The sequence below is a fragment of the Aythya fuligula genome, chromosome 3, assembly GCF_009819795.1.
Source record: "Aythya fuligula isolate bAytFul2 chromosome 3, bAytFul2.pri, whole genome shotgun sequence".
Taxonomy (NCBI): Eukaryota; Metazoa; Chordata; class Aves; order Anseriformes; family Anatidae; genus Aythya; species Aythya fuligula.
This window is the reverse complement of record NC_045561.1, coordinates 118,539,853-118,556,034: the sequence shown is the minus strand read 5'-3', so window position 1 is coordinate 118,556,034 and position 16,182 is coordinate 118,539,853. Positions and strand designations below refer to the sequence as shown.

At 51.9% G+C, this 16,182-nt stretch overlaps 1 protein-coding gene across 3 annotated transcripts; it reads left to right on the top strand.

Annotated features, from left to right (window-relative positions):
* The first annotated feature begins 142 nt into the window (after positions 1-142).
* HADHB (hydroxyacyl-CoA dehydrogenase trifunctional multienzyme complex subunit beta) lies at positions 143-13,522 on the top strand. 3 transcript variants are annotated; one of them, XM_032185440.1, is made up of 16 exons: positions 143-180; positions 1,069-1,314; positions 1,703-1,744; positions 3,175-3,274; positions 3,492-3,536; positions 4,759-4,858; positions 6,066-6,153; positions 6,710-6,897; positions 8,267-8,447; positions 9,402-9,523; positions 10,053-10,132; positions 10,222-10,269; positions 10,671-10,758; positions 12,027-12,101; positions 12,541-12,705; positions 13,321-13,522. In XM_032185440.1, exons 2-16 carry the CDS (start codon positions 1,248-1,250, stop codon positions 13,354-13,356), a joined length of 1,425 nt encoding a protein of 474 aa, XP_032041331.1. In that variant the 5' UTR covers positions 143-180; positions 1,069-1,247; the 3' UTR covers positions 13,357-13,522. The 3 variants fall into 3 exon arrangements, with proteins under 3 accessions (XP_032041331.1, XP_032041332.1, XP_032041333.1); XM_032185441.1 differs by having other exon boundaries at positions 166-194; XM_032185442.1 differs by lacking the exon at positions 143-180 and adding an exon at positions 749-813.
* Positions 13,523-16,182: the final 2,660 nt, after the last annotated feature.

Sequence of the window (16,182 nt, the reverse complement as noted above, 5' to 3'; positions counted from 1 at the left end):
GCCTCCGAGCCCCGCCGCGCCCCGATCGTCGTCCGAGCTACCGAGAGCAGCGGTAGGAAGGGAGGGGGCGCGGCGGGAGAGGGGCGGGGTGGGGCGCGGTGATCAGGCGCGCGGTGGGGCAGCCCTGAAGGCGGGGCGGGAGCGGGGTCCTGGCTGAGGGGAGGTGGTGGCGGCGCTGGGGTGAGGGGGCTCAGGTGGGGGCGGTGGGGCCGGGAAGAGGGGGGGGCTGCGGGGCTGCTGAGGGGAGGGGGCGGCTCCGTGAGGGGATTTGGGGTACGTGAGGGGGCTCCGGGGTCTGTGAGGGGGTCCGTGAGGGGATATTGGGAGCTTTGGTGGTGGGCAGGGGCGGGGCAGAGCGTGGGGGGGTTCTTTAGGGGGTGCCCTGGGGGTTGTGGGGGGCTTGGGGGGAAATGAGGGGGCTGTGAGGGGCTGAGGGGGGTCTCTGGGGGGTCTCTGGGGAGGGGGAGTGTTGATAGCATGAGGGAATGGGGCAGCAGGGGCAGGGAGCTGGGGGTTTGCCTCTTTTCACAGATAAATAGTGATAGGAGCAGAGGGAATGGCCTCGAGTTGTGCCAGGGGAGGTTCAGGTGGGAAATGAGGAGACATTTCTGTCAGAAAGAGCAGTCAGGCACCGGGACGGGTTGCCCAGGGAGGTGGGGGAGTCCCCGTCCCTGGGGGTGTTCGAGGAGAGGTTGGACGTGGTGCTTGGGGACGTGGCTTGGTGGGTGACATTGGTGGTAGGGGATGGATGGATGATATGATCCTGGAGGGCTCTTCCAACCCTCATTTTCCGAGGATTCACCCAGTTACTGGGTTAGTGCCGGTGGTTAAAATTAGGGGCAGTGGTGAGAAATGGTGCCAAGGGGAGGGTGTCAGGAGAGTCACGCTGACAGTGATACGGGCTGGGCACCGGGACAATTTTCCAGGGGGAAGCGGTGGAATGGTTATCGAGGGGGGAGCCGAAAGCTGCCCTGGCTGCTGATAGTGCCGGGCTGGGTCATTGGGGAGAGCAGTGTTTATTTGCCTTGTAGCAGGCCACAGTTACAAGCCAGTCTCCTCGTCTCTTAGATGCTGCTCGGAAAGTAACAGCAAGAGGTTCTCCCTGCTGCTGCTCTCAGCTGCCCTTGGATCACCTTCCCTTTCTCGGCTTTTTTGGCTGCGTGAAGCAGGCAGACTGCTTCTTCTGGAGTCGTTCTGAAGAGGTCAGATTGGACTAACAGCGGTCTCTGCCACCTCTAGATATCAAAATGACTTCCATGCTGACCCATGCCATCCGAAACCTCCCTGCTTCCTCAGCATGGGCTGCCAGGGTCTGTAAGTATCTTTGCATTTATTAAAAGCTTGAACTGGGGGGTCACAAAGTTCCTTTTTCCATTTTAGAGTTGGAGTGGATGCTTGTAGCTGAATCTTTGTTCCGCTGTCATCTGTTTTTTAAACAGCTGATCCCGTTGCTGACATGTTTGTCCTGCCCACGTCTTGCAGTGTGGGAGGAATCTTGTGTTAGCCTGGCAGTATGAACTATGCCTCTGTTATGAACAGAGTGAAATAAAAAATATCTCACAGACGTGTAGGTGCATGCCGTTGTCTTACTGTGATGTTATCTTTTTAACTTTTAATATTTCTTAGAGAAGCTGGAAATGCTTTTAACACCTAAGATTTGACAGATTCTCCTGATTCTCCTTTTCCTTTCCTTGTTTTTCAGTCGCTCGGTCGCTCAGCTGCTCCCCACAGTTGCAGGCTGCAGGTAAGGTGATGGCACCAGGCGTCGCAGTGTGGGGCTGTGCTAACAGGCAGGTCGGGAAGCTGCCTCCCTGTTCCAGACCTGTCTCATCCTGCACAGATCTCAGAAGCAGATCTCAGTAGATCACAGATCTCAGTGCAGCCAGCAGTAGAATGAGAGTGCCCCCCAGAAGGTGCCACCAAGTAAAACTTCAGGCAGAGCACTGCAGTGGAGCCCCCCGAACACCTGAAAGCCCCTCGCCCCCAGTGGCTGTGCCCATTGCAGAGCTCCCAGCGTGTCCTCACCTGATAGATTACGATTTCTGGTGTCTAAACCAAAAAGCTAAGCCAGGAGGTTACAGGCTTTTGAGGTTTAACCAGACCTCTTGCCCAGGATGGGGTGGGGTTGTCCCCGAGTAGGGGAAGCTTGTGAGATTAGCTCTGATGTCCAGTGAGACCAGTAAGAGGCTCAGGTCTCAGTGGAGCTGCTGATTGCACCGTTACACGGGTTATTAGCTCTGTGTCTTTGAGCTGCCTGCATTTTGGAAATGAACCTAGACAGTAGCTCCCCCTTATCTCCTTGGCTTTGTACAGAGAGCCTTGTAAAACCCATGAACAATGCAGGAGTTTCATACTTGTGCTTTCGTTGAGCACGGTGTTTAGCTGGATTTAATTGCTTTTTTTTTAATGTGTTTTTGTGCTTTAATGGATTAAATGGAGCTGCCCCATGTTGCTGTAAATGCTTGCTAAGACGTGCAGGCCTGATTGTGTTAGGAAATTCTCACTGAATTCTCTTAATCGTTGCTTTGGAAGAGCTCTGGCAGCGGCCTGTTGAATGGTGGTGCATCGGGACACCGCTTTATCTTGACCCCAAAATCCCAGGAGGCCTTAAAGAAAAGCAGCAAGTTACCTGCAGTGACTGTACTTCCCAGGGAAGTGCAAGCTGGTTATTTCCTGAGCTGTGCTGACTGGTCATGAAATATCTCCCTGTCACCGTGCAGTAAGAGCACATCTGCAAGCAGCTGCGGGTTGTTTGTGCTCACTGCACCCCAGCGAGAGGCTGTGTGAGGCCTTATTCTGGCTGCAGGGCTTTGAATGTGGTCTGCCTCACTCGTTTGGGAAGCTGTGCAGCTTTTTCAGAGGTGTCTGTTCTTGCACTGCTCTTGCTGGTGGTAACAGAGACCACGAGTTTGTGCCTCGATTCTCAGCTGTGCTGTTGCCTCGGTGTAGCTGCAGATGAATCCCTCAACTGACGAGGGAAATACTGAGTTGTTAAAGCACTTTTACAGACCATGTAATCAACCAGACAGAGAAAAGATCACAGCCCAGGTGTCCTACCTACAATGCTTTTGACGTATGCACTAAAAGACAACATTTTCTGTACTTTTCTGTCAATTTTAACAGCTTGAAGCTTGATGGTGTTCTCATTAACAGCTAGGTATGCTTCTCTTTTAGCTGTCCAGCCTAAGAGTAAGAAGACCTTAGCCAAAAGTGGTGTGAAGAATATTGTTGTGGTGGAGGGCGTCCGTATTCCGTTTTTGCAGTCTGGCACCTCGTAAGTACAAAATAAGGAAATGCCCGCTCCCTTGGTTAACAGTAGAATCATTTTTTTTTTGAAAAAAGTTGCCTTACTTGTCATCTTAACGGAATTATTTTTTATGCCTACAAGCCCAGAAATGACAGGTTGCTGGCGGTTATCCTGTCTTTATGGAAAAAAGTATGGTTTGAAGAAGATTGCCCTTAATTTTCTGCCTTTCTTCTTTATCTTCCAGATACGCAGATCTCATGCCCCATGACCTAGCCAGAGCAGCACTGCAGTAAGTACACGGAATGCTAAAAGAGCCCAGAAAGCTCTCGTAGAGCTGCTGAGGTCCTGGTGCTGGCACAGTGGCACACGCAGAGCTGTCTGGTCTTGTCTCTTAGCAATACTTAATTTTTCTTGCTCGGCTGCTGCCGTTGTAGGTGGCTGGAGCAGCAGGGTTTGCAATGGGTGTGAGTAAAACTTCCAGGGAGTTTCACTGTTGTCTCGCTTGAACAACTAGTTCATTTGAATTCTACCTGCACAGTTCTCTAAATACAGGGGCTGCTCCTGAGGTGCGCTTAAAATTCAAGGGAAAAACCGTCTGCAATTGAGAGAGAACTGGCAAGAAGAGCAGCCAGCTCATTCCGCCACCTTCCTGTCCCTTGCATTCTGCAGCGATTTGACAAGAGCTGCGTGTCCTTAGCACTGGGATTTTTGTTGTTCAGGCGCAGGGCAAAGTGCTGTTGAGAAGAAAGAAGGCATTACCGGGGAGAAAAGGAGATTTCAAGGCCTGAGGAAGGATTGGGAGGCTGGGTGCAGTCACGTTGAATTTCAGTGCCACATTTGGCCAGGGCAGGCTGCTGTGGTTGGCAGGCAGGGTGCTAATGCTGCCTGGGGGCTGTGTCCTGGGCTTTGGGGTGGGGGGAGGCTACAGTGCTGCTGGAGAGAAATTCCTGATGGAAGTGCCTGTATTTTCATTTTTATTTGGTGGTTTGCAGTGCATGAAGCTGTCTGAATCCCGCTGTCCTTAATCACTACAGTGGAATTTCCTGTCTTGCCATATTTGCCAGGATGTTGTAGCAAATTATGCAACGTGTTTCCCAATGAGCTGGGAAAACGCACTGCTCGTTTTCTGCATCTCCATGGAAGCTTCACGTGTTCCTACACCTGTGTAATGGGCTCTGTTTTCTCTGGGGCCTTCTTCCTACAATTTGGGTGCCACAATTCTCCAAACTGGGGAGGGTACTGACAGCTGCACCTGGAGGGAGACAGTGACTGGTTTCATGAAATCAGGGAATAAAGCATCGTGATACCACTACGATTATTTGCAGTCTGTGGTCAGTGGCACTTGTCATTAAATATCCATGCACACAACATTTCCTCTGGACCTCTGGCAGCTACAGCCCCGTCGTTGCCGTGTTCTCCAGCCAAGCTGGTGGCAGATGGACGTTTGGGGGCTTGTGACAACGCCTTTGCTTGCACGGTACAAATTCTCCTTGCTTCTGTCTTCTCCCTAGGGGCCTGCTGAACCGGACCAATGTCCCGAAGGATGTTGTCGATTACATTGTGTACGGCACGGTGATCCAGGAAGTGAAAACGAGCAATGTTGCCAGAGAGGTGGGTTGCGTGCACTGTTTCTTCTCATTCTTCATTTTTCTAGAATGGAGACTACAAGCCCTTGAGAAAAAAGCCCAGTGTAACTTAGTTTTAGGAATATAAACTAGTTGGGTCAATATTGGCAGACAAATAACCGTATGGGGCCCTGCCCCTTGTTGAAATCTGCTCAGTATCAAGCATTTTTTAATGCTGCGAGGCCTCTGCTTGATTCTTGCCTGAAAGGGCAGCTTTTCTTGATGACTGCTGATCACTCAGCTCTAATTACCGATTGGACTCAAAGGCTGGTATGGCCAAAGTAGGTGAGAGGCCCGGAGCATGCTGTGATGGATTGCTTTGTACCTATTTATTTCAGTTGCCTGCTCAGAGGCAGCCTTTGAACGATTTGCAGCAGCTTAGTTGCCCTTTCTTCTGGCAGGCAGAAAACCCAACTCACGCGTTGTACGCGGAAGGAGGTCGGTCTGCTACAGGAATGTGATGTGGCATGTGATTTTCTGTTATTCTCTGCAAGCCGGCAAAACGATTACGTAAAGAGCTGGAAGGGCTGAGGAGATGATGAGGCTCCCCAGCTCCATCGGCAGTTTGAGCCTTGTGTATGCAAATACTTGCTTTGGTCACCTGCCAGTCAGATGAGGCCGCGGTTTAATTTTAACTTGGGAACAAGTGGTGAACTTTAAACCAGTTGGCCACGTCTCAACTAGGGAAGGTCTCGCTGCGAGCGGTTTTCCTGTGCTGGGTCAAACGAGACTGCTGGCTGAACTGCAGATGTTTTTCTGTCCTGTTGGAAGGAACTCGCGGCGCCTTGTACCGAGGGCTCGAAATAACTCTTCACGTGCCACCTTTTGCAAATAATGTGAAGCAAAGACAACCTTAGGTGCTTGAAAGCTCTCTCGAAGCGATGAGGTGTGTGATTAGTTTGTCCCTGGTGACTGCACAGCCTGAGAGCCCTGAGAGGGGGGCAGCTGCCTTCTCTGGTTCCAGAGTCCAGGGAGGGGAATTGCTGCTGCAGTAGTTGGCTGAGTGGGAACTCAGAATCACAGAAGCATCTAGGTTGGAAGAGACCTCCAAGTTCACCTAGTCCAGCCTCTGACCTAACACTAACAAGTCCTTGAGGTGCTTGTTTTCAGCTTAGTCCTGCTGGGCAGGAGGCAGATCTGACCCTGTGGAGCAAAAGGTGCAGGTTTTAACAGTCGTTCTTTCTTGCTCGTAGGCTGCCTTGGGAGCTGGTTTCTCTGACAAAACTCCAGCCCATACAGTCACCATGGCTTGCATATCTTCGAATCAGGCTATGACCACAGGTATGTTGACTAGAAGAGCAAGCTGTGGTTTGAAACCAGACTTGGTAACTCCTCTCCGTCCCTCAGCTAGCTCGTGCTGCTTAGTGAACATCACTAAGCAGGCAAAGAAATCCTGGAACAGAAGGAGGACTTTGAACTAACAAAATGCACTACAAATTGAGCACCTGCGATAGCTTGGCTCTGTTTGCATTCAGCCACAGCCTCTGCTCAGTATCCATGTTAGCTTGGGAGGTAAAGACTAAATCTTGATGAGGAATTCGCTGCCTTTCAGGCTGCTGTCATCTTTGATTAAGCCTGGACAGAGGAGAAAAAAATATTGGTCTCCTGCATCACTGGGAGTGCTCTTCTCCCATGCTGTGTGTGGCAAAGAGGAAGCAAATTTACAAAACTAGTGTGCTTCATAAAATGTCTGTTTGTCCTGCTCTGTCTCAGTTAAGCACATGCTGTCTCACTTGGCCAAAGCCGGAGGCTGGAGAAGGACATAAAATATGGTGTCCTAGGCACTAATGAGGTAAGTGTTGCTTCTCCTCACGGCAAAGTCTGTCTCCTTCTGCAGGTGTGGGTTTGATCGCAGCTGGACAGTGCGACGTGGTCGTAGCAGGGGGTGTGGAGCTCATGTCGGATGTTCCCATTCGTCACAGCAGGAAGATGAGGAAGACTATGCTCACTCTGAACCGAGCCAAGACCTTGGGCCAAAAGCTCGCTCTGATTTCCAAAATTCGCCCTGACTACTTTGCTCCTGAGGTACTTTTTTGCAGGCATTTAGACACTATTAGAAACTCTTAAAACTTACTAATCTAAAACTTAAACTGTTTTATAAGGAGGTGTGAATCAAGTTGGCTCAGGTAAGTTTTTAGCTTCACTGGAGAACATACGTGGATTTAAAAAAGGCAAAGGTGGCTTCCTGTGGCTCTCTTTTATTTATTTTATCTCCTTTATCTCCTCTATCTCCTCTTTATCTCCTTTATTTATCCTCTGTGATTTACATTAAAGCTACAGTTGCCTGCTGCAGCTTGTAGCATTTGTGACTCCCCTCTTTGTTTTCACTTTGTCCTCTTACACGTTGGTCTTCAGGAAACCTAATTTACTTCAACATTTCAAACCTCCTCCTCCTTTCTGCGGCTCCTAGCCAAACTGTGTACTGGAGACTGGAAAATGGAAGCTTTTTTCCATCAATGCAAAGCTCATGGCATTGTTGTGAAGCATCGGAGGAATTCTTGTTTCCTAAATAATGAGGTGACATGCTCAGGAAAGGCGCATCCTTAGGACAATAACGTAGTTGCCGTTTGATTAATACCTCTTAAATATTGCCTTATGAGTGCTGTTCCCAGCCACGTCCTGCCAGGTGCTGAATGTCTTCAGTTCCCACGTTTGGGCCCCGATGAGAACGGGGAGCCTGCTGGTTAATGTCAGGAGCCTGCCGTAGAGGGGGCCACCCTTGCCTCTCTCTGAGGTCGTGAGGGAGCTGAATTACGGCATGATGGAGGTTGGAAGGAAGAGCATTTCTCTCCAACACCACCAAACTCTTCACAAGAAAACTGTGTGTCTCTCTCCTGGGCTCCTTTAGCTGGAGTGCAGGGAAGCTCATTGTGCACCTAGCAGAGATGAGATCCAAAGTCTAAATAATTTATTAAAATTGCAGACTTAGAGGCACGCAGGGATTTCCTGGGTGCTGCTGGAAGAACAAAAGCTGAGCTGCACTCACCTGCTGTTTCTGGCTTTGCTTGTGGAGGTGTTTAACAGAAACCTTTAAGGGCCCAGGATGGGGTGTTTAATCTTGGCCCAAAAGGTCCGGTCACCCCTCCTGGGGAGCCCTTGTGACATTCACAGAGCACCATGGGCACATCCAGCGTGGTTCCTGAACCCCTGGATTTAGCAGCAACCTGGATCTCACTTTATCTGTTTTTTTTTCTGAAATCATACGCTTTGAAAGTGAGGATTCTTCTCGAGCTCTAACATTGACAGCTCTGCTGAAGGAGTGGAAGGGCCTCGTTCACTGACTCTGCGAGTCTTAACCAGCTTCTGAACTCAGTGGTCTTTCATAAACTGCCTTTAACTGCTACAGTGAGAGGCGTTTCTGTGTGCTGACATTATTTTTATTTGATTTTTGTAGCTCCCAGCTGTGGCAGAGTTCTCCACCAGCGAGACCATGGGGCACTCTGCTGATCGCTTGGCTGCTGCCTTCGCCGTGTCCCGTGTGGAGCAAGACGAGTACGCCCTGCGCTCGCACACGCTAGCCAAGAAAGCCCAGGACGGAGGCTTGCTGCTCGACGTGGTACCCTTCAAAGTGCCAGGTAAAAGCACACGCATTTCACTGCTAGTATGCACCAGTTAAATAAGGAAGGGCTTTATTTAGAAGAGGAGAGGAAGCACTGGGGACCAGTTCATAACATTCTATGTGTGTTACGGATTTTAACTCCTTGGTACGCCCTCTCTGGCTCCCTGGAAGGCTACTAAAAGAGCGTGTTTCTAGAGATGCTTATCTGAATATATAAACATCTCCTTGCATATCTCACTTTTGTAGTACCCATCTTGTATCCTTGCTAATGTGATGATAGAACAAGGAAAATCAGAACTGATTTTTATACCCCAAGCTGTCAACAACAAGTAGAAATAAGCAACAGATTCATCCTGGTCTGATGAATCAGGGCTGGGTAGGAACACCACAAATATGATCCACTTACCAGACCACAGTTCACCAGGCCTCACAGTCATTGCTTGGATGTGACATGGTCTGGGTGCTTTAATTTGGGGCACTTCCACTCTGTACTTCATTTCTGAATGAGTTTCGTGTTGTCTTTGTACTAGAATTGGTGTTTTTTGTTAGCTGGTGTGTTTAAGCAGTCAGTTTAGCTGAAGATGCATGTATTTGGTTCTTGCCAGCGCTCTCACTTCCTCAGAACTTGGCACATAAGCATATACAGATTTAGATCCAGCTCTCCAATTTAGGCTTTATAATCTCTATTTAAGGTCTTTTTATCAGCTGGGCTTTCTGTGTGGTATTTTTTCCTTATTGTAAATAGACTGCAGCACTTCATGTTTTTTTTTTTTTTTTTTTGTCTTTAGAGAGAAAGTAAAGCAGCTTCAAGTGATATTTTTAGCCATGTTAACTATATTGATACCACAAATGGATTTTCCCTTTTTCTTCCTCCAATGTGTCATAAAAAGCAGAATTTTCTGATTTTTTTTTTCTGAAGTCCTGACACACAAATTCTTGTTTGCTGAACTTTATTTTTAAACTTCAACAGGCAGAGATACGGTTACCAAGGATAATGGGATCCGCCCTTCCTCGATGGAGCAGATGGGCAAGCTGAAGCCAGCTTTTGTCAAACCATATGGAACTGTCACAGCTGCCAACTCATCCTTCCTGGTAAGGTGTTCGTGAGCCAGCCGGGAAAACTCTGCTTTGCCCTTTGCCTCCACAGCCACGTGGACTCAGCTGGTGTAATCTGTGGGAATGAGCTGTCTCCTTTGTGCTATCACCTGATGCTTTAAGATTTTTTTTGTAGTGAACTTGGGGACTGGATTGTTTTTGTTTTCAAAACAATTTTTGCTCGGGCAAACAGGAGTGCAAGCTGGGGATTCAGTTAGGCAAGGCGAGCAATGGGGACGCAGTGGCCTGGATGTTTTCCTGCCCTAACAACTGTAGGGAACCTGCTGTTAGCAGGGGTTTGGACTTGATGATCTCCAGAGGTCCCTTCCAGCCCCTACAACTCTGTGATTCTGTAACAGCAAAGCCAGCTTTGCACATCTTGGAGTGCTGTGGCAGAGCCTGGTGGCCCTGGTTATGTTTGGGTGTCTCTTAGGGGCTGCTCCACAGGGTTGCCAGGCTCTTTTTGTGCCCGGTGTGTGCCCGCTCATCGGGCAGAGACCTCACTGGGCTCTTCTGCCTGTTGCAGACAGACGGCGCCTCGGCGATGCTGATCATGTCTGAAGAGAAGGCTCTGGCGATGGGCTACAAGCCAAAGGCCTACCTAAGGTAACAGAGGGGCTGCTGTGTGTGGGCTCTAAAGCCTGTTCTCATTTCCTTCTCCTCCTTCTGTTGCTAACAGCATTTCTCCTCTGCAGGGACTTTGTGTACGTGTCCCAGGATCCGAAGGACCAACTGCTGCTGGGGTAGGTGGCGAAGAGGAACGGCCTCCCCTAGCAGCCCGTACTTGTACAACAGCCTTGACTTGCCATTGTGGGTTTGGTTTTGTTTTGTTTTTTCTCTTCGTGCCTTCTCATGAAGGTGTGAGAGCTGGCGTGGTAGGTGTGACTTGGCAGGGGATGTGGCTAACGCGGGAGGGCAGCTGTGGCACAAATATCCGCCCTGGTTAGCTGGGGGGTGTCGCAGCTCCTTGGTGCTGGGGGTGGTTCCTGGGGCTGTGTTTCAGAGTGGGAAAGGCAGAGAGCCATATTGTGCACCCTAGGGAGACGGAGTGTAATGTGGCTTCCTGTGGAAAAACGGGAATGATGATGGGAGGAAATGTATTCGTGTGTGACTCCTGGTTCTAAACTCTTCTTCTCTTTTTCAGTCCAACGTACGCTACGCCCAAAGTGCTGGAGAAGGCTGGCCTAACCATGGCTGATATTGATGTGTTTGAATTCCACGAAGCTTTTGCTGTAAGTATCTCTGAACACCAAGGCTCCCTCTAGCTGTACGATGCCATTCTGCAGACAGACTTCTGGTTTTTCACTTCTGTGTTGGTGAAAGCACTTGTTAAGATCTCCCCTGAATGTAGATCTGCAAGTGGTGTGTATACACAGTTAATAACCAACATTTTATGCACTGACACAACCCATTGGAAGGATGGCTTATGTTGCTTGAGGTCACCAAGGGAGTACAGGTTCTTCAAGAAACCACGTTAAAAAAATCTTAAGTCACCAAGAGCCTTGTATGAAGGAAACCACTTCTGCAGGTCATGGACTACGTGGGTTAGGATGTGTTAATTTGGTGATGTGGCTTGTTAATTGGGCAGTGTCTCTTTCTAGCTAAATGACACCGAGCTGTGTGGCACAGCCCACACGCTGGAGGTGAGGGATGCCATGCAGAGGGACCTGGACAGGCCGAGAGGTGGGGCTGTGTGAACCTCACGAGGGTCAACAAGGCCCAGTCCTGCACCAGGGCTGGGGCAATCCCAAGCACAAATCCAGGCTGAGGATTACCCTGGGCTGCACCAACAGCAGCGTGGGGCAGCAGGGCAAGGGATGGGATTGTCCCCCTCTGCTCTGCTCTCATGGGACCCCACCTGGAGCCCTGCGCTCAACTCTGGGGCCCCCAGCACCAGAAGGACACAGAAGTATTAGAACAAGTCCAGAGGAGGCCACAGAGATGATCCAGGGGCTGGAGCACCTCTCCTACAGACGGGCTGAGGGAGTTGGGGTTGTTCAGCCTGGAGAAGAGAAGGCTCTGGGGAAACCTCACAGCGGCCTGTCAGTGCCTAAAGGGGGCTGCAGGAGAGCTGGGGAGGGACTCTGTGTCAGGGAGTGAGGTCAAGGAACAAGGGGGAATGGCTTTAAACTAATTAGGGTAGGTTTAGATTATATATAAGGAGGAAATTCTTTATTGTGAGTGTGGTGAGGCCCTGGCACAGGCTGCCCCAGGAGCTGGGGGTGCCCAATCCCTGGCAGTGCCCAAGGCCAGGCTGGATGGGGCTGGGGGCAGCCTGGGCTGCTGGGAGGTGCCCCTGCAGGGGGCTGGAACTGGGTGATCTTTAAGGTCTGTGATCTCTAAGGTCTGTGATTGTAAGGTTGAGTTAATGCTGGTTAGCAGAGTTGCTCCTGTAAAATGCTTTCTTCAGTTGGCTGTGTTTTGTGGCTGGAGCTGATCTTGGGGCACCTCCTGTTTATCTGTGGATTTTCCTCAAAGTCTGCCTTCCCTTCCCTTTCAGGGGCAGATACTGGCTAACTTGAAAGCTATGGATTCGGACTGGTTTGCACAAAACTACATGGGCAGGAAGTCAAAGGTAAGCACACAGCCAGGCTGTCTGTATTTCGTTTACACTCAGCACTGTTGGATTCCACGCTGTGGCTAGAGCTGCTGCTGTGCTCTGTGAGGGGCTGAAATGTTTCCCGAGCTTCTGGGTCAGTGAATCAGAAGTTTCTGTGGGAGTGGAGGCGTTCCCAGTGCCAGCAGGTGGAGACCTAGAGCTGTAGCAGCTGGTGAGACAGGAATCAAAGCAGCTGGGGCTCAGAGCTCCTCTATTCCTTCTGACAGCACGGGCTGGACCTGCCCGGCTGGGAGTGAAGCAGGAAAACTTTTGGTGTGGTTTTGTGCCATCATCAGGCCCACGCACGTGCTAAGGAACGCTTCCCAGCAGCCCAGGCTGGCTCTGGGGGTTCGGTATCATCGCAGCCTCCTTCCAGACAGGCGATTATTAAGCGTGTCCCTCTGTGTCCCTGCAGGTTGGAGCCCCTCCTCTGGAGAAATTCAACACCTGGGGTGGTTCCCTCTCGCTGGGACATCCTTTCGGTGCCACTGGCTGCCGCCTTGCGATTACTGCTGCCCACAGGCTGAAGAAGGAGGGAGGGCAGTACGGCCTGATTGCTGCCTGTGCTGCAGGAGGGCAGGTAACGATGCCGTGTGGTCTGCCACTGTTCCCCTAAAAGCTCCCTCCTCCCCCATTGCTTGCTCGTCCCTCCAGCCCAGCAGGAGAATCGTCCCTGGGCAGTGGGGACGCAGCGTGTTGCTGCCTGTGGGATACACAGGGGAAGGAGAGGTTTCTGCCATGCCCTCAGGGGTTTGTGTGCTGGCTCTCAAAACCTTCCCAGATTTTAGCTTGCGAGGCTCATCCTTCCAATCTTGGGAAGAAAGATGTCTACAAGAAAAATGGGTGGGAGATGGAATGTTCCTGATTTCCATCAGGCTGGGGATGGGAGCCCTGGTTGAGCGTTGTGCTGCCTGGGGGTAGTTCTGTGGGTAACCCGAGGGCCTGGCCCTGGCTCGCCCCTCGCTGAGTGCTTTAGGGGCTGCCTTGGGAGCAGCGTGGTGTGCTGGTCTGCCTCGGCACCTGGAGCTGCCCTGTGCTGGCACGGAGCTGCCAGAGCAAATCTGATCGTGAATCAGCTCTGGGCTCCCACCTCACCTTTATTTTAGTATGGGCGGGAGGTGGGCATCTCCTGTTGACTGCTGCCTGTAATACCCAGTCCTTTCTGTGCCTGTTCTCTTTTTCTCTCCATTTCTAGGGGCACGCGATGCTAGTGGAGCTCTACCCTCAGTAATGGGACAAGGGACTGCTGAACGAGTATTCATCAACGAGTATTCTGTGCCTGGCAATGCCATTTCAATGCACTAATAAAAAGATACAAACAATCCTTCTTGGGAAGGATTTTTGGTGGCCTTTGTAAATACCTTTTAGCTACACTGCTGGTAATTTTCAGCTAAAAAACGCACTCTAAGACGTATTCCAGGTCGAGGAAAATAAAAGTTAATGTGGCTCTTAGTGTCTCCGAGGTCCTTGTAACCAGTCTGATTTCTACTGTAATTCTTCAGGAAGTAAGATTTATTATTTTCTTTTTCCCTGGAAAAGAAAAAAAGAATGATTCCCAAGTGCTGTACAAAGAATGAAGCTCAGAGGTGAGGAGATGCACAAAGTGCTGAATGTCGGCAGGCTGAGATGTGGGGTAACGTAGCATGGAACTAGCAAATTGCCTCAGAATTGAGTCTCGCTGATGTTTGCCACAATAAACCAGGAGGAAAAAAAAAGTTTGGCTGGTGTTTTTTTTTTTTTTTTTTTTTGTTTGTTTGTTTGTTTTTTTCCCTCTCCCTTGCTTCTCTGTGCACCCTAATTCCACATTTTTGGTGTTATCCTGTCCCTGTTTCTGAATTTTAAACACACTTGGGCAGAAACAAGCTGGTGACAAACAAACATCGGTTCTGCAGACTCATTCTCCCAGGATTTTGGGAACATGAGATTGTTGTTCCTGCCCTTTTGGTTAATGTTCTGAGTCATTTTCCTCCCTCATCTTTTCACGCTTTTATTACGATGATGGTGGCTTGGGCTATGCCAGGTACTACAGAAATCTTCCAAAACACCCTGCAAAAATCTTCAGCTCCCTTGTACGGAAGGAACCTTGCCTCTGCAAGCCACCTGCTGCTGAGCAGCCCTGCAATTGTGGAGGCAAAGCTGAGATAAGAGCTGGGTGGGACGGCGGGTGCTGCCTGCTTGGTGCTGGCTGGAAATCTTGTGCAATGCTGCTGCTCTGTGCTGAGCTGCCTGTGGGTGGGAGGGAAGCTGAGGAGCAGGGGCAGCACTTTGGTTTTCTATAAACACCTCGTGTGCTTCGTGGACCTGGTGTCCCAGCGGTCGGAGCATGCTGGGCAGCCAGAGTGGCTGAAAATCCATCCCTCTGCCCACATTTGGGTAGCTGGGGGCGTCCACATCACCAAGAGCTTCAAGGGGCAGAGGTCCCTTTGGGGTCTGGGGATGGGGAGAGGTGCTATGGAGACCAGGCACTGATCCCCACCCTCCTTTCTGTGCCTCCCAGCCCACTGGGGTAGGACGGTGTGAAGCGGACCACTGAAATCCCCGGCGTTCCCACACACGTAGGAGCACGTTCCCAGGGCTCCGTCAATGTCCTGCCAGCTCTGCGTCTACCTGGATGCACAAGACTTTTTTTTTTTTTTTTTTCTTTTTTCTCCCCACCCCTGGAAGTTGCTTAATAGCTTGGTGCACTCCTACTTCGCGGGATGTGTTGGGTTCAGCAGCCTTTAAAGATATTTTGCCACCCGACAGCGATGTCTGGGTGCTCGCTTTGCTACGAAGCCTGGAGCTGCCTGCGTGGGCACTGAGCTGGCCCCAGGACCCCCCCGGGGCTGCGTGGAAGTGGGGCACGGGCAGCGGGGGCTGTTGCAGGTAGGGGCAGGGCTGCAGCCCTTCGGGATGTGACTCATCCTCGGGGCTCGCCCTGTTCTGGCGCTCGCGCTGGAGGTGAGGCTGCTGCGGTGCGCCCCGCGTCAATCTGTGTGTGGGCTTTTACCCCGTGGGACGGGCTGCGATGGGCCCCTTCTGCACCTAACGGGGACGGGAGAGGGGGGAGCCTTTGCAGAGCTCCTGCACCTGGTTGTGGTAAGGATGCTGCCCCGCTCTGCCCTCCTCCAACCCCTGGAAAACCTCGTGTCTGGATCTGGCCAGGGTCTCGCCAACCCCTTGAGCTGTGTGGGGAGGGTGAGGCCAGGGCTGGGGTAGGGCAAAGAGGAAGGGGGAGCACGATTGGAGCTCGCAGAGCAGCCGCCGCGCCCCTGGCAGCCCTGGGTGCTGTTGGGGTGCCTGCAGAGGGAGCGCCCGGGCAAAGGTTCCTTTTGCTCTCCTGCTTCCCGTGCGGTGTGTTCCTGCTTGACCCAGGGCAGAGCTGTGAGCTGCAGGGTAGTGGGGAGGAGGACGTTGGGCTGGGGAAGGGGTCCGGGCTGGCTTGGGGGTGCCAGGGCACGCCGGAGCCCCCCGGGGCTTGCGGAGGTGGTGGGGAGCTGGGGCTGGTCTCGCTTCCCGGGTGTGCCCGGCTCCATGCGCCCACGCGGCAGGATGGGTGCTGGGGCCTTGTCCCAGTTCCAACTGGGGGGACGGGAATTGGGTGGGCAGGAGGGGGCTGCACTGGCGGAGGGCAGCCACCACACCCCAGGGGATGGTGTGGAATAGGGGTGCAGGGGGCTGTGCTCACCCCAGCTTTTGCAGCCCCCTCTGTAGGGAGCCCCAGCTGTCCCCACGCCCTGCCGGACCCCCACATGGACACCAAGGCGCAGGATGGTGCCGAGGTGCAGGATGGTGCCAAGGTTCTGTCGGAGGGATGTTCGCTGGCTGAGGTGAGCGAGGGCAGGGGCTGGGGGCTGGGGGCTGGGGGCTGGAGTGTCCCCGGGGGTGAACGGGAGACCCCACGGGGATGTGAGCACCGGCACCAGCATGGGCACGGGGATGGCAGAAGGGTCCCATTTCGGGGAGGGGTGGAATTTGGGCATGGAGCAGCCAGCCTGACCCCGTATCCCCCACGGGGCTGGAGGGACGGGCTGGGAGTGCGAGGGGGCACCCCAGCTCACCCCTCTCTTCCCGGTGC

Excerpts from the sequence above, each read along its gene's own strand:
- HADHB (XM_032185440.1), top strand. The coding sequence starts at position 1,248 with ATGACTTCCATGCTGACCCATGCCATCCGAAACCTCCCTGCTTCCTCA. Across the intron at positions 6,154-6,709 it reads GAATCAGGCTATGACCACAG|GTGTGGGTTTGATCGCAGCT; the intron begins GTATGTTGACTA and ends CTCCTTCTGCAG. Across the intron at positions 12,706-13,320 it reads CCTGTGCTGCAGGAGGGCAG|GGGCACGCGATGCTAGTGGA; the intron begins GTAACGATGCCG and ends CTCCATTTCTAG.